This window comes from Bombyx mandarina, chromosome 09 (genome assembly GCF_030267445.1).
Source record: "Bombyx mandarina strain Sakado chromosome 09, ASM3026744v2".
NCBI lineage: Eukaryota > Metazoa > Arthropoda > Insecta > Lepidoptera > Bombycidae > Bombyx > Bombyx mandarina.
The window spans coordinates 702,935-720,240 of record NC_143216.1 but is presented as its reverse complement, the minus strand read 5'-3'; the positions used below and the strand labels follow the sequence as shown (position 1 = coordinate 720,240).

Below are 17,306 nucleotides of genomic sequence, written 5' to 3'. Positions count from 1 at the left end.
GGCTCAACCTACAGGAACTTGATAACACTAGCAAGAGCAGTGCTTAGCTTATCACTGCAAGGGAGCGGTGTATTTTATGGCAGCAATCTTCAATTCAGCAACACAGGAGTCAGTGGGATAATTAGAAGGCGAATTAGGTGAAGGGTCCTACAGGAAAGGTCTTATGCTTAGAGCATGCATCATGAATTCAATAAAACAATACAATTCTAAAGTGATTTTACATTTATTTGGTAATAAGGCATGGTGTATACAGGCCACGTAGCTGCGGTCATGATAAGGCACTTTCTTCCACTTGTTGTACTGGATTGTACTTATTAAGGAATGTTAGAATACTGTTAATAAAAATATACTTTAATAAATTAAAGATCAGTCCTCACCACCTTCCAATAACCATGCACTGTACACTTAGGACGAAAAGCTCTCTAAAATTAAATTAAGAATTTAAAATAGTTTTTCACAATATACATTATAGTATGTTTATTGGTCGTATGCTTGATTGGCTATATTGGAATTTGTTTTAATATGGCGGTAGAAGACTATTTCGTTCCGCTACTGAAGGAACAAGTATTCGAAGCCTCGGAGTCACAATAAACACAAAATAAATGCTTAAAAAAAAAAAAAATTTTTAAACTCAATTGTTTTGGGAGGATGTAGAATCTTACTTTTTGTTTTTAGCTAAGTATTGTGTCTTCATTATTGTTAAGGCTCCGATATAGTTTCAAACAAATGCTTCTTAAAATAATCAACTACATAATATCCGCACTGTGACACAAAAAAAGCATTTTTTTTAAATATCTAAAGCGTGGACTTTAGTTTTATTATTTACTATAAAATGTCCAAGAGCCTTGAAAATAAACAAAAAAAACTATTTTTAGATATTAATAAAACATTGTCAAGTTTATAATATTTTCACACATGTTGTTCTTCTGCGAACCAGGATGGACAATGGGAACTGAACCTATCTTAATATAGGAGAAACAATTTGATTTTAATTGTTTAATTTAAATGTATCAAATGAATTAATACAAAAATATTGATATTAAAAATATTATTCAAAACGTTTAGAAAACGATTTGAATAATATTTTTCTTTTAAAACAAAATATTACAGGAATAATTTATTTTTGAACTTAAATATAATTAAATACTAAAGTTTCACTGAACTCTACTAGCTTCTGATTTTGTAAAAAGTAAACTATAGTATTTTTTCCTCAACATAATTACAGCATAATAAAAAATCAGTGCTTTTTAGGAACGCTTTTTCTGTTTAAATAAATTAAAATTGATTTTATAAATACCAATGCCTTTTACTAACATATTTACTTACTGATCACAGTATTTATATTAAATAGAAAAAACGAACACGCTATTCTTCGATGTTTGTATGTGTCTTGTACCTCAGACTTTTGGAGACTTCGCTTTCACATAATGAGGTCGAGGTATCTGAACAAAAGTATGATTCGCGGCAGACCGTAGGGAATGGTCTTCATTCACAATAGCAATCAAGTGTATACTAGTTGTTAAAATTTGTTAGGTAGCTAAATGCTCTGTAATTATTATAACTATTCTAAAAAAATTGTACATATAGATTTTAATTAAGTTTATTGTATAAATTATTCGGTCGTTCTATTGCTTTATTTTCAAGACCAAATTTTAGTGAATCGATTTCAAATGCATTTATTCTCTCCCTCCCGAGTTGGCCCTCCGCCCCCACGCCTGTACAGCACTCGATTTTTGTTTATTTCACATAACATTTTTATATGAACATTCAATTTATATTCAATCAACTCATTTGAACTTTAAAATACACATTAAATGCATCAGTTTGATTTTGTAACATTTATGATACGGAATGTTTAAAATTTCATAGAATCTTTAAAATATCACTTCATTTTTGTATATGGGGATAAATAAATAATATTTTATACTAATGTAAATACAACAGGTATGTATAATATTTTATGTAAATCATTAACTTAGTGCAATTTAATTGTACTACGTTTTCACTATCACCTAGGAACGTGTTTAGGCACATCGTAAAGCATTAAATTCCATTTTTATATTTTCATATTATGATTATGGGCGTGATGACAAAATATTTTATTTTAGCATTCCGAAAATAAAAACAGGTCTCACCTAAGTTCTTTTTTTCCGTGCCGGGTCATGTTTATAGATGACTGGAATGATTATTAAGATAACTATGCACTCGAATTCGTAATTTTAAATAAACGCAATGTAAGACCCGATACATTGCGGGCTCACCAGCTCGACATGATGACCATATCGGTTCTCGCACATCCTGCAAGGGCGAGCACTACCGGGAGCTCTGCTGCTCTCGTTATCATTCCATTTTAACTACATTATTACTAATTAGCGATGCTATTCAAATTCCAGTTACCTATGCCCTTATCATAATATTTATTAGTCGAAAATACACGGGCACTTGTTAACGAAATAAGTTTTAGTTCAACATTATTACCGTACGGTTTGTTCGCCCACGAAACAAACAATTCTCAAAGCTCTTTCCAAATAACATTGTGGCTCGCTTCGTTTTAGTTTAGAAAATGATAATCTACAACTTATAATAAAATAATATTGACGTAACTACGAGTACTCGATTGCGGCTAAGGTCTTCTGAACATATCACTACATTTCTTTGTTATTTCTTCCGAAACGATCAATTCTGTAATGTAAAATAAGTCTGTTATACAACTATACTTCTACGATAATTGGTAAACTATTATTACAGAGACAAGTAATGTTTCAGCGTCTTGAGGGGATGTGCATTTTTTTTCTTTCTTTTCCCTACTATTGCTGATAGCCTTGAGAGGCTACTTCAGCTTCTCCTTGACGTGTAGACTGTAGAAGAGCTCTCGGCGCTCTGGCGGCGTGTGCGTGTACTGACGGGCGTGTGCGTGTACTGGCAGCGTGTGCGTGCGAGTGTACTGGCGGCGTGTGCGTGCGAGTGTACTGGCGGCGTGTGCGTGCGAGTGTACTGGCGGCGTGTGCGTGTACTGGCGGCGTGTGCGTGCGAGTGTACTGGCGGCGTGTGCGTGCGAGTGTACTGGCGGCGTGTGCGTGTACTGGCGGCGTGTGCGTGCGAGTGTACTGGCGGCGTGTGCGTGCGAGTGTACTGGCGGCGTGTGCGTGCGAGTGTACTGGCGGCGTGTGCGTGCGAGTGTACTGGCGGCGTGTGCGTGTACTGGCGGCGTGTGCGTGCGAGTGTACTGGCGGCGTGTGCGTGCGAGTGTACTGGCGGCGTGTGCGTGTACTGGCGGCGTGTGCGTGCGAGTGTACTGGCGGCGTGTGCGTGCGAGTGTACTGGCGGCGTTTGCGTGCGAGTGTACTGACGGGCGTGTGCGTGTACTGACGGGCGTGTGCGTGTACTGGCGGCGTGTGCGTGCGAGTGTACTGGCGGCGTGTGCGTGCGAGTGTACTGGCGGCGTTTGCGTGCGAGTGTACTGACGGGCGTGTGCGTGTACTGACGGGCGTGTGCGTGTACTGGCGGCGTGTGCGTGCGAGTGTACTGGCGGCGTGTGCGTGTACTGACGGGCGTGTGCGTGTACTGGCGGCGTGTGCGTGCGAGTGTACTGGCGGCGTGTGCGTGCGAGTGTACTGGCGGCGTTTGCGTGCGAGTGTACTGACGGGCGTGTGCGTGTACTGACGGGCGTGTGCGTGTACTGGCGGCGTGTGCGTGCGAGTGTACTGGCGGCGTGTGCGTGCGAGTGTACTGGCGGCGTTTGCGTGCGAGTGTACTGACGGGCGTGTGCGTGTACTGACGGGCGTGTGCGTGTACTGACGGGCGTGTGCGTGTACTGACGGGCGTGTGCGTGTACTGGCGGCATGTGCGTGCGAGTGTACTGGCGGCGTTTGCGTGCGAGTGTACTGGCGGCGTTTGCGTGCGAGTGTACTGGCGGGCGTGTGCGTGTACTGGCGGCGTGTGCGTGCGAGTGTACTGGCGGCGTGTGCGTGTACTGACGGGCGTGTGCGTGTACTGGCGGCGTGTGCGTGCGAGTGTACTGGCGGCGTGTGCGTGTACTGGCGGCGTGTGCGTGCGAGTGTACTGGCGGCGTGTGCGTGTACTGGCGGCGTGTGCGTGCGAGTGTACTGACGGGCGTGTGCGTGTACTGGCGGCGTGTGCGTGCGAGTGTACTGGCGGCGTTTGCGTGCGAGTGTACTGACGGGCGTGTGCGTGTACTGGCGGCGTGTGCGTGCGAGTGTACTGGCGGCGTGTGCGTGCGAGTGTACTGGCGGCGTGTGCGTGCGAGTGTACTGACGGGCGTGTGCGTGCGAGTGTACTGACGGGCGTGTGCGTGTACTGGCGGCGTGTGCGTGCGAGTGTACTGGCGGCGTTTGCGTGCGAGTGTACTGACGGGCGTGTGCGTGTACTGGCGGCGTGTGCGTGCGAGTGTACTGGCGGCGTTTGCGTGCGAGTGTACTGACGGGCGTGTGCGTGTACTGGCGGCGTGTGCGTGCGAGTGTACTGGCGGCGTGTGCGTGCGAGTGTACTGGCGGCGTGTGCGTGCGAGTGTACTGACGGGCGTGTGCGTGTACTGGCGGCGTGTGCGTGCGAGTGTACTGGCGGCGTGTGCGTGTACTGGCGTCGTGTGCGTGCGAGTGTACTGGCGGCGTGGGCGTGTGCGTGCGAGTGTACTGGCAGCGTGTGTGCGTGTACTGGCTACTCACGTGCTAGCGGGGCGGCGGCGCGTAGGCGGGCCCGCCGTGCGCGGTCCACTGGCGCTCGAACTCGTGCGGCAGTATCTCGGCGCCGCGCTTGCGGGTGAGGCCGGTCTCGTCGAGGCTGAGCTCGCACATCTGCATGTCGTCGGCGCCGGCGCGCAGCAGCACGGGCGTCTTGTCGGGGTGCAGCTCCATCTGCCGCGCCACGTACTGCCCGTCGAAGTGCGCGTACCACCAGCCGCGCGTGCCGCCGTCGCCCCCCGCCCCTCCCCGGACGAACGGTATGCGGAAGTAGCGGTGGCGGGCGCCTAGGATATCGCCCTTCTGCAGTACGCGAGGACTCTTCGCTGCAAACATCCAAAAAATCACATAAATCGTACAGACACCCCCACGGGGGGAGATCACACCGTGTGTCTACCGCCCGTCGCTGTGAACAGAGCACGTTTATTAGACAAGGGCACTAGCAGCTGTGTGGTTATGTCGGTGCAGTGTGAGTGCAGTTACCGGCGTCCATGACGGACTGCGGCGCCCGCTCCTGCTCGTGCAGCGTGGACTTGCGCGCGTTCTTCGCCTTCCACGCGTGGTACACCTTCAGCCGGCGGTGAAACTCGTGTCTGCAGGCCTGCGCGGGGAGACAACGCGGTTAGACGGCGGCTGACGTCACGTTGCACGTTAGCGAACACTCGTTACAAATACGCATCCATTTCGAATTCACTGCGGCCGGGCGTACGTACACGCACGGTACAATTACGCACGTGCACATGTATTCTATTGATTGTTTACCGGTAAAATGGGGTGATTAGGGACAAATTCCAGCTTGATGAACAATTTTAAGGTAGTTGTTCGTGTTTAAAATTCTATATCAGGATCAAAATGATTGAGTCTTGGGGTATCTTTGTTATCCAATTTAAAACTATGCAATTAGCATTCCAGTTTAAGCAAAAAAAGCAAAAATAGGTGCTATCCACCCGGAAATTGCGGTTAATGGGGACGAAATTAGTTTTAATAGAGAAATTTGCTAGGGGTTGCTGCTTGGTTTTAAGTTATTTATTTATTTAGTTGCACCAAAAAAGTGATCATCAATAAAAAACTGACAAAAGTACATAGCAGATGTCACCTCAATTATCAAGCAATCGACAGTGCATTGACAACAAAAATTAAAAAATTATATAACTAAAACTTGATTACATTTAATTACTTATGATTAATTTATATTTACTTGGGAAATGATCCGCGACAGATTTTTCCTGAAAGTTGTGGGACAATTAGAAAAAACATCTATTTCATCACTTAAAATTAGTTCAACGCATTCGGACATCTCCGAATGAACATTGACGGAGACTGCGCTACCGTGGACATTATTGTAGTCCCAAAGGATTCTGTTTAAGGGAGAGTAAGCACTTAAATTCGAACGAGCGGGCTTTCTTATAAACGGTTTATATTTCTTTGTTCTTGGTAAGTACTTAGGGGCTGATATTTTTATCTGGGTTAAGAGATTAGGTGTGTCGGTTATTCCATGAATTAATCAGGTGAATCCCCCCACGGAACAAATATTAATATTATACTTTATTTTGTATTACTTAGACATTTTTGCACACCTTGAGATTTTATTGTTCTTGTTACATATCTGTGCAAAACCGACTTATGTTAAATTGCTTAGCTATTTCAACTTAAGACATTCCCAATTTCATAGGCTTCTATAACTGTTTTTAATATTAAGGGATCATAATATCTCTTATAAGGCTTTGCACTCTTTGATACGTACACGCGAGGCATATCTAAAAATAGAAAATAATACGTAACTGATAATATAAATATTTTATAATTTTGAATAAAATTTCTAGACAAAAACATCATGAATAAACCAGATTCTTACCAACTCATTAAAAAAAGATTGTTATAACTACGTAGACAACACTACAAACCTGTACCTATTTATACTTAGGTCGTTCCCATTTAACTTATTCTCATCCCAATTGACCCCTTTCTGGTTGTTATTTGTACCTGAGACGTCCCAATTATCCCCAAAACAACAGATTTTTACATGTATTTTTATATTATGAAAAAATATTAACAACTGAGACTTACCTTTAATATATATAATGGTTCAAACACTAAATAACAAACAAAAAATGGGAGATTTTGCAACGATTAAAAAACTAATTTCGAAAGATTAGTCGAAAGATTTTCCTGGTTTTTTCCCCATTCACATCTCAATCCCTAATCATCCCATTTTACGGTATGTTCTATTTATATAGAGATAAAGTTAAATAGGACAGAAGCTTCAATGGAGAGCGTTAATAGCGAGTGTACCGACCTCAAGCAGCTCGATGTCGCAGGAGGTGTTGATGGTGTCTCTGAGCTCGGAGTACTTCCACTTGGAGAGGTCGTGCTTCTGCTTGCCGTGCGCGGCCTGCTGCAGCCGCACGCGCTCCGACCTGCGGCACCCGGCACTCAACCAATCGCTCAGCTCACTAAACACTTGTCACGACTAGCTACTCACTACACTACTGTGTGCTTAGTGTGAGATTTTTAAAGTTGTCGATAGCGTAAAAGTTGCTCATATTAGTATCCGAACAAAAACAGTTTCACTGTAAAAAATTGCGCCAAGTCCACGTTTATAAAACTCATCTCAATAACATTTGCACTTTACAAAAAAAAGAAGACTTCAATAGCTTTCATTCTCTACAAAAATATGTGAAATACAAAAAAATACCAAGAAACCGTCATAAAGATGAAAAAATTAAAAAAAAATTGTTGAAAATTTAAAATTAAAAAAATAAAAATTTTATCGTACTTGGCGCGCGTCATTGAGTACCCCAAATTTTTGAGGATAAATGAACATCCTTTCAATGTTTAGAAATTTATAAGTAGGTCAACCTATGAAATGCATAAATGTAATTAATGAATTATTATTTCATAATAAGTTTTACAAAAGTTAAGTAAAATCGACATCTCATACGTATGTTATTTGAATTTTTTCATTTCCATCTTCCATCTTTTATGATTTGAACTAAACACCCTCTCGTGTTCGCTTATACAAATACAAACTACTTACGAGTCGATACGTATGTATACGTTGGCTTCAAAACATTTGAAAAAATTCTCAAAGATGTTTTTCAAAGGGTAGAAAAGAATAATAAAGTTTCAGCTGAATCTAAAGGGGTCGAACGCAAAAGTGGTCGATTTGGCATATAATAGCCCATAGGTATATAGTGAGAGCTGTTGAAAATTACCGTAGTTCTGTCTCAACTTCTCATAAAACGCTAACAAAAGCGAAAAAGACAACCTGGGTAACTTTTTCAGCTTTCACTGTATATTAAAGCAAAATGGTTTTTTTCTCGGGTTGAAATTCTTCCGAAAAATTTTGGGGTACTCAATGACGCGCGCCAAGTACGATAAAATTTTAATTTTTTTATTTTTAAATTTTCAACAATTTTTTTTTAATTTTTTCATCTTTATGACGGTTTCTTGGTATTTTTTTGTATTTCACATATTTTTGTAGAGAATGAAAGCTATTGAAGTCTTCTTTTTTTTGTAAAGTGCAAATGTTATTGAGATGAGTTTTATAAACGTGGACTTGGCGCAATTTTTTACAGTGAAACTGTTTTTGTTCGGATTTCATATCTTTTTGTTAAGTATTATTTTTTGCTCATTTATTACTTAATAAAAATAAATTATAAATAGTCACTCAGCTTAAAAGCTAATGAAACGCTCAATTAATTAGTGTTTTAATGTTAGGTGCCCGACTGGCATGAGACTCTCGGGTTGTCAGTTCCGGTATCGACCGGGGACGCGTGTATTCCGCTTCAAAGTTTGGCGCGCACTAATAATTGGGGCGTGCGAAATGCGAATGATGCAACAGATGCGCGGGCGCGGGTAGCGCGGGGTGGGTCGTCGCGGCACGGACCTGAGTCACATTCCCTTTGGCTGCTGTTGCCCCGCGAAACGGAACGCTGCGTTACAGTGTAATAATAATCAACATCAACTTTTACAAATTTAAACCGAATTAAATTTTGTTTCAAATGTAAAGGGTAGATGACGCTGTTCTTAATTATTTCAGAATTTAAAATTAAAATCTGAAAGCCTTGAAACATCAATCCGCATAAATGTAATTTAAAAACTACAAGAGAGGCTTAAATAAAAAGCTGAACTTAACTCAGCCTTAATTAGAATTTTCTTCGGAATTCAGTAGTAAAGTTCAAGTTATTTTGATGAAATCAAAACGGAAATATTCATAGCATCTTAAACAATCACCTACGAATAAATATTAGTTATAATATTATTTATTATTCGTAGACAATCACAACGGTTTTATAGTTTTGGGAAGGGATTTTTTGTAACGCCATCTCGTAAAGTATTTCGGTATTACATTACAAAACAAAATTGTTTCTCCAACAGTAACAATAGTACTTGCTTCGGCAGTACTTAAACTAAAATACTAACAGTAACAACATTAACGTTATTTAATGTATAAACCGTTCAATAAGAACTGCAAACTATCCCCTTGAAGCTACAGTTTATGTAGGAATAATGACTTTTTGGCGGGAACGCGAGGTGTGAAGTTGTGTGATTTGTTTTAATTTGTCTATTTAGTGTTTCTTCGGGTTTAAATGTGTAATAATAGTGGTTTATTAACTGTTTAATATCTGTGAAAGTGCACAAATGTGGGAAAATGAAACAAAGCCGCTGTACGTAACTTCTCGGTTTCCTCCAAAAAGTCCACTGAGATCTTAGTAAATGACCACCACCATTTTACTGAGATTATATTTCATTCCATATCATCTCATCTCATTTCATTTCATCCCATTTGATTAATGTCTCAAATTAATCATCTTCATTTCATTTCACTCCATAATATCACATTTCATTTCACTCCATAATATCATTTTTCATAAAAATATGAATATAAATTAAAATAAGACATGACTTAAAGGTCTCAGTTACCAGGTCATAAAATCCATTACAAATAGGAATAATTCCAGCGCACCCTGGCGGCCGTAGATTACCATTCTCGAATATTTATAGTCTGTGGCATGTCACTTTTAACATCGAAAAAAGTCAGGATCGAAATTTTTGAGCGAGCCATAGTTTGTGGTGATAAAATTAATAATTTCAAGTAGATTAATTGTTGTAATTGATATAACTAGTTAATATCAGTAAAATAAAGTTGTGAGTGATTGATATAATATACAATTTAGGAACCAGAAGTACCGTAGAATTAAATAAAATTTCGCAACCTCAAAAAACTGTTCTGCTCACAGTAAACACAGTCGGTAGTCTGGCGCTCCGTTTACAACGGGATTTTTGAACGGAACTTGGCGCCAGATTCTACCGAATCTGTGGATGGAATAGGATCGTTTGCCTACGTTTGCCGCTAGGGGCGCTGTTACAACTGCATACAAAGTTGGATTCACTTTTACGCTATCGAGAACGTTAAGAAACTCACACTGTTTAATACAAATTCCCCATTCGCTTAGTACGTGCTTGTGCGACCGACAACCCAAAACTAACAACTGATAGTTTAGTAATTGAGCAACACTTCAGATATATCAATGTTAGAATTTTTATAATAAACGTATTGGTTTAGAATTTTATAATTTATTTCAATAGCGAATTAATGTTAGTGATGCATAACAGTTTTAGGCATGCTATACCAGTGATACCGAGTTGCTAACTAAATATATTATACAATAAATATAATGAAAAATATCATATAAAACATGCTGAAATAAATCGATGATTTAATTCAATAATGAATCAGTCTTTGTAGGAACAATGAGAGGTCGCAAATAAGATTGTGTATAAAAAAAGAGATTTCACTTTCAACTCTCTGACCTTGTTATTGCCAATTCGTTAAATTAAAAGTTTGTGTTGTTGCCTTATTGAATTAGATCAGTGCAATGTTTAGAAGCCTAGACACAGTACAGCAGAGACAGGTAGGGTTGGTGCGGTAGGAAGCCATCGCCGGTAGGGTTAGCACAGCGGCGCGGGGCTCCCGCAGCGTCGGCGCCGGACTCCTACACTTCGCTCCATGTACACTACCCGTCAGGGTTCACTATTTTCATTTATTTATTTGCCATTACGGGGTAAAGTTTTAGTGACCCATCATGAAAGTAGTGTTAGATTAACCAAACACGTCTTTGCTATGGAGCACTTAGGGACTTTTATTTAAAAGATATAATGACATTTGTCCTCAGTACTGTTCGTACTTGTTTAGAGGTCAGCCGACCCACTGAGGGTCATTGGGACAAGGGCCGGCGCAGACGTCAAGGGAGCCCCACGGGGAGCGTTTGGGGTTCGCCCCCACTCAGTACCTGTTCAACTTATTCTCTCCATTCAGTGCCTCCGCCGGGGGGAAGCTGTGCGAGATACATCACATCATTACAATCTCGCTCTACTGTCGGGTTTACCGACTTTAACTTTGAAGTTCAACTTCTGTTTACTGGTTCGAATGTGAACACAATTATTTATGTCGCTAATGTTATGGAAATAGCTCTCTGTACCCAAAGAAGTTTAACTTCTGTTTTGTTATTGACCGATAGGTAGAGCCAATACACATCGGAATGCTAACGCGGGACTCCAGAGACGAGGCTGAAAGTTGGGCCGGCCCTCTCGGCTCGCAACGGAGTGACACTTCTGTCCCTGTCTCGAAGGACAAATCCACGACGTGATGTTTACGGGCATCGGCAGTCGCTTAACATCAAGTCTCCTATCTACGCGAATAACGAAATATATATTCTTCAACTTCTAGTCAACGGCCTAATGTGCGAAGTGTCCAGCTGGAAGCTATGTACAGGAAGAGGTCGCACACCGGCTCGCGGGACCGTGACGGCTCGTCGACATGACTCTATGAGATTCAAGGTTGCTCGGTTGTTGTGTGAAGGGGCATGGTGTGGGGGTGGGGGTGCGTACCTGCGCAGTTGCGGCGGGGAGCCCTCCACGTGTCCGTTGGTCTCCCGGGCGAGGCGCAGCGCCATCTCGTGGTCGCGGCGCTCCTGCTCCAGCCTGCACACGACAGTCGCCTTAGTGTCGCATCACTATACTGTTTCATTTGTGCCTCGAGTTTTACTTTTATTGTTAGAAAATGGTACTTAGAACGTATATTTTGATGTAAAGAGATATAAATCTAATTTTTTAAGATTGTTTAGTTGAGATCTCCTTGGAGGAGCACCGTCTTGAACTGTCATTAGGTTTAGTGCACAAACTATTTAAACTAAAATTAATTAAAGTTTGACGTCATCGTCAGGTTTAAACCCCGTGAGCTCAACTACTAGCCCGGTGATGCTGACATGATCTCCCCAGAGTCTAGACCATCAGTTTAGGTAGGAAAAAAAAGATCGTGATCGTTCGTGAAAGACACGATCACAAGTGAAAGGCACAGTTACCGGTCCCGGTCGGTGCGGTCCTGCTGCAGCGGGTCGATGACGTCAGCGGCCACGTCGGCCGGCTGCTGGTGACGCAGCCGCTCCTCTTCCTTGCGCCGCGCCTCCATCTCCGCTTTCCTGGTAACCGATAACGAACATTCCGAATTAAAGTGAAGCATGTTTATTTGTTGACAAAGTTTGTCGTATATATTCAGTCACATATGTACGTCATAAAGAATGACACATCTAACAGTCTAAGCTTCAGCACCACACAGGGGGCAGGGGCAGGGGACCGGGGGCAAGGGCAGGGGGGTCCGTCGGGGGGTTGGTTCATCTCGTAAAATAACAGAATGTACTCAGAGAGTTGAAACCCACAGCCTCCTGTTCTCCTCCTCCTGTCGGATCTTCTCCTGCTCGATGCGCTTCGCTTCCTCGGCGGCTCGGATCTCCGCTTCGATCTTGCGAAGTCTCTCTTGTTCCTCTCTGCAACGAAAACGTTATCGAGTCAGTACTACCGCTTCACCAACACCTAATCCGGGATTCGGATGCGGGAACCCTGTAGCTGTTGCCAGCAGATTCCTCGAACTCATTTAGTACAGGTGTCAGTTTATCAATGACCTTCTCCTGCCTACATTATTGTGTTACGTGGTGGTATAGCACAGAGACGCTCGCCCTTTCACGCATAACGTTCGGAGGTCCCCGTTACACAGGGGAACAGCCGTGAAGCTGTAGCTCAATTCTCACACAGGAAGAAACGTCGCGCCGATTTCGTTTACTTTTGTTTCCCTACCTAAGCTAATGGTCTAGAGTCTAGAGAGACCATATCAGCGTCGCCGGGCTAGTAGATAAGGTCACGGGGCTCAAACCTGACGATGTCGCTAACATGAACCCTAGCAAGAGCAGTGGTTCGCAGAATTTACCACCGGATCGAAAATTGAGAAGATCCGGCGAGAAACTCAGTGGGCTGTGTCTGTGGGTTAATTTACTCGCCGAGCCTTTCGTCGCGAGCGCCTGGTTCGACGAGAACGATGACCGGTGCTTGAGGTACATAAAAGCACCGTTAGTGGATCGAGCCACTATGAGAGGGTTTTTGTGTCGTGCCGCTTTATCGAAAAGGGGTGTTTAGTAGTTAGATTAAGAAAAGCATAAGACGAATTTGCAAGTTAGTCGACAGATAACAGTTACTCTAACATCGGCGTCACTGATGAGCAAGAGCTAAGCGCTTTTATTGTCTCTCTGTATGTCCGCGTAACGGAATCTTAGAACGTGATATCACCCACTTTAAAGCGTCGGATTGAGATTTGGCGCAATAATATTGCACCGCTACGATCAACGCCACCTGGCGTCACATAGCAGCAACGGACATAGAAATATGGCAATGTACTAGACAATTCGGGAGAGTTCCGTGTAAGAGTGATACTTTGGATGCCGCGATTAGAGTACAGAATAGATTACGTCACAACGCAACAATCACATAATAATATGATGCAAACGTCGACTGGGGGCGGGGCACCGCGGGGGGCGGGGGCACCGCGGGGGGCGGGGGCTCCGCGGGGGGCGGGGCACCGCGGGGGGGCGGGGGCACCGCGGGGGGCGGGGGCACGGCGGGGGGCGAGGCACCGCGGGGGGCGGGTGGGGTCCTACCTGTTCTTCTGTTCGAGCACGGCCTTCTGTATCGCATTCATCTGTACTTCTACTTCTTTGGACAGTGTCGCCTGCATGCTGTCCAGCTGCTCGCGGGACATATGCTCGTTGTCCTGTCGGGAACAGTCAGTTAGTCGTCGGACAACACCCAGTACACTTCTGCGTTACAAATTTTATTGATAACGAGTCACTCATATAAATATTATCCTATCCATTAAGTACATGTATTTTCTACATGGATACCAAGTTTTAAGTCAATCGGATGCACGGTTCAGAAGTTATAACGGAAAATCCGTAAAAACCACTGTAGATTTATATATTAGTATAGATAACATTACAATTGGTCCCATTAGGTTCAAATGGCGATAGAAAGTGTGCGGTCGTGCAGTGAGGAGCGGACCTTGACGGCGCGGGCGGCGTCGTCCAGCCGGCGGGCGAGCGCGTCGAGCGCGGGGCGCGCGGCGGGCGGGGCGGGGCGCCGCATGTCGGCCAGGTTGTGTCGCAGCGCGGCGAGCTGGCGCAGCGCGGCCAGGCGCGGGCGGTGGCGGCGCCGCACCACGTGCCCGCGCACGCACTTCTGGATCAGCACCAGGCACGAGCGCCGGTACACTATCTTGTTCTTCACTGCAAAAAAACAATTTGTATTCGTATTTGAAGTAAAAACTTCTTTAGAATCGTTGTGATTTCAAACCGGATGCAACGGAAAAAACGACAGGTAAGAGACACAAATACAAAAATGTGTAGGATGAAGCCAGCAAAGAATGAGACAGAAATATATATACTATTTAATACAGCGCCATCTGTGAGATTTTTTAATACTAACGTGTGTATGAAAGCTCTTGTAGTAAATTTTAATTTAGGATTATACGTGAAATTAAAATATCAATTCACAGAGGGCGCTACCTTACAATTATTTACTAATGACAAAATTTTACATATACTTAAGACGTTTAGGATAATTGTATTTTAATTTTGGAAGGTTTCACTTCTACCACGTGTGAATTGCACACATGTAATTTTTTTTTTGTTTGTTCGACCTTTTTTATATCGGACCTGGTGTGGTCCTTCTACAGATTTCCTACGTCTGAGAGGCGCGCGGTGCGTGTGGGAATCGATGGCCGGACATGTTAAAGACCCACCCACTAAGCGACATCTGATCTCCGTCCGACACAAAGCCCGGGGGACGGCTCGGTGCGCAGAGAAATGAGCTTTCCCTCTTTTGTTCCACCGCTCGCCTCCGCAGGGTGGTGGACTCGAGGAAGTTAAGCATGGCCTTCCAGGACGCGTCGGCCACTAGAACGCACCACAGTGAGTACTCACATTTGATGATGGAAAGCACAGCGAAGATGCTCTTCCTCCAGCGCGACCTGACGAGCCACGTCAGCACGTTCTTGACGACGGCCTGCAGCTCGTGCGGCTCGGAGCGCAGCAGCGCGTCCAGCTCGCTGTACTTGCCGGGCCGGAAGAACACGCGGCTCACCCCCAGCTTGAAGTCCTTGTCGGACAGCCCCAGGCTGTGCACCATCGCCTGCACACGCAGCACGCTTGCAATCGTTGTGACTCAAAGCTACCTCGCGCGGCGGGGGGTGCGCGGGGGGGTGCGCGGGGGGTGCGCGGGCGGCGCGTACCTCGCAGAAGGTCCGGGGCGACAGCCTGGCGAGCTGGTGCGGCAGGTGCGGCGCGTAGGTGTCGTGCAGGTGCAGGAAGGGGGCGCGCGAGGGGTAGCCGTGCTCCATGAGCTGCAGCGCGGCGCCGGTGCCGCTGCACTGCAGCTGCGCCAGCACCAGGCCGCCCTCGCCCGCGCCGCCCCGCATGGAGCCGTTGGGCTTGACGCAGCGGACGAACTTCGTGCCCTGCGACACAAGCGGCGTCACACGAGGCCTACGACTGCTGACGGGATACTAGCGCGAGACGTACGTTCTTGCCGAGCTTGTCCATGAGCTGCGCCAGCTGCGCCTGGAACTTGGCGCCGACGGACTGGAAGGCGAGGCGGCCCCGCGCCGGCTCCGCGCCCGCCTCCTCGAACAGCTCGCGCACGAAGGCGCTGTCCGACTCCTGCATGAGCACGCCCAGGGACGCGTGCAGGGCGTCGTTGTTCTTCTCGATGAACTGCCCCTGTCGGCGGAAGTCTACATTTAAAGGCCGACCGGTCTGTGTGTGCCACTGGACTGGGACACAGAACAAATCAATTGAATTTTTATTTAAATCGTTGTCGACTTGGGCTCGTGTTCGGACATTTGTGTTGTGCGTATGCCGTTGTGTGTGCGGGTGCGCGTGTGTGTACGTGTGCGTGTGTGTACGTGTGCGTGCGTGTACGTGTGCGTGCGCGCGCTGACCGTGCTGTAGCAGACGGCGCCGGCGAAGTGTCGCAGCAGGAAGCCCTCGTGGTCCCGCAGCTCGCGGTGCGCCTTGAGGCGGGAGGAGCGCGGCACGCTCAGGCGCTCGCTGTGCGTGCCCAGCTCTCGGTGCACGCACTCCGTGAAGTGCGACGGCTCCGGCTTGGGCAGCTTGGACTCCTCGTCCAGGTAGTGGAATATGCCGTGGTTCTTGCTCTCGATCAAATCTGCAAGCGACGCGTGTTGAGTGATGTGGGTGCGGCGACGGGGGCGAGGGGGCGAGGGGGCGGTGCGATGGAGGCAGCGCACGTACCGATGCAGTCCTGGTTGTCGACGTACTGTATGTGGGGCACGTTGAGTCCCTCCCGCTTGTACAGCTCCTGCTCGTTCTTGAGAATGCGCTCGTTGAAGAATTGCTGCAGTTTCTCGTTGCAGTAATTTATGCAGAACTGCTCGAAGCTGTTCATCTCGAAGTACTCTGCGCCAGATGAGAACACGTTACGAATACGAACGAGATCCGGGAGTTAAGAAACATTAAATCAGTCCCAAAACTAGTTGATATTCAGGTGTACCGAAGCCGGCGATGTCCAGCACGCCGACGTAGTAGGGCGCGGCGACGGCTGGCACGGCTCGGTTGACGCGGCGCACCACGTGCTCGAACACGCGGCCGTACACCGCCTTGGCCAGCGCGTCGCGGGCGCTGCACGCCTCGTGCGGCTTCAGCGGGACCCTGCGCACAGCGGGACGACTCATTGTAGGGGCGGGCGCGGGGGCGGGGCGGGGACGGGGGGGTTGGGGGGCGGCGGTACCGACATGATGGCGGTGCCCTTGTGGCCGGCGCGCGCGCTCTGCATGAGGCGGGACACGAGGGCGCGGCGCAGCATGTCGGCGGGGACGTGGAAGAGGGCGGCGGCGGCGGCGAGCGCGGGCTCGGCGTGTGCGTGCACGGCGCAGCCCCCGCGCGCGCCGGGCTCCTCGTCGAACGTGATGTTCCCGAGGTGCAGGGCGCCGGCCACGGCCCCGAACACGTCGCGCTTCTCCTCCTCCGACAGGCCGGCGCGACTCAATGCCTGAATGAAGCATTACTTAAGCTTAATTTATTTTCAAATAAAATATCAGATAATTTACATAATACTATTTCAATAGGCCGTAGGTACATTCACATTGCACTCTCAGATTGTGCAATCGGATTTTTGGTCGATTTTCTAATGTCGGCTGCACTTCTGAGGAGAGACTCGTCCTCCCGCACTACCTGATATCATTTCAATTTATCAATTAGA

The 17,306-nt window shown here is 46.1% G+C and overlaps 1 protein-coding gene across 2 annotated transcripts in view; it reads right to left on the bottom strand.

The window, feature by feature from the left end:
• Positions 1–204: 204 nt before the first annotated feature.
• Positions 205–17,306, bottom strand: part of jar (Myosin heavy chain 95F jaguar) — a 52,612-nt gene continuing 35,510 nt past the window's right edge. The window contains exons 8-24 of one of the 2 annotated variants that reach the window (XM_089729624.1): positions 16,840–17,096; positions 16,599–16,756; positions 16,340–16,504; positions 16,027–16,253; positions 15,608–15,805; positions 15,319–15,543; positions 15,011–15,218; positions 14,091–14,314; positions 13,691–13,803; positions 12,422–12,529; positions 12,068–12,184; positions 11,595–11,687; positions 10,997–11,041; positions 6,997–7,117; positions 5,184–5,301; positions 4,686–5,026; positions 205–2,682 (exon numbers count right to left, since the gene is read on the bottom strand). In XM_089729624.1, coding sequence (XP_089585750.1) covers positions 4,689–5,026; positions 5,184–5,301; positions 6,997–7,117; positions 10,997–11,041; positions 11,595–11,687; positions 12,068–12,184; positions 12,422–12,529; positions 13,691–13,803; positions 14,091–14,314; positions 15,011–15,218; positions 15,319–15,543; positions 15,608–15,805; positions 16,027–16,253; positions 16,340–16,504; positions 16,599–16,756; positions 16,840–17,096 — 2,715 coding nt within the window. In that variant the 3' untranslated portion in view covers positions 205–2,682; positions 4,686–4,688. The remainder of the gene's footprint in view (positions 2,683–4,685; positions 5,027–5,183; positions 5,302–6,996; positions 7,118–10,996; positions 11,042–11,594; positions 11,688–12,067; positions 12,185–12,421; positions 12,530–13,690; positions 13,804–14,090; positions 14,315–15,010; positions 15,219–15,318; positions 15,544–15,607; positions 15,806–16,026; positions 16,254–16,339; positions 16,505–16,598; positions 16,757–16,839; positions 17,097–17,306) is intronic. The other variant, XM_089729625.1, reaches the window with a different exon arrangement.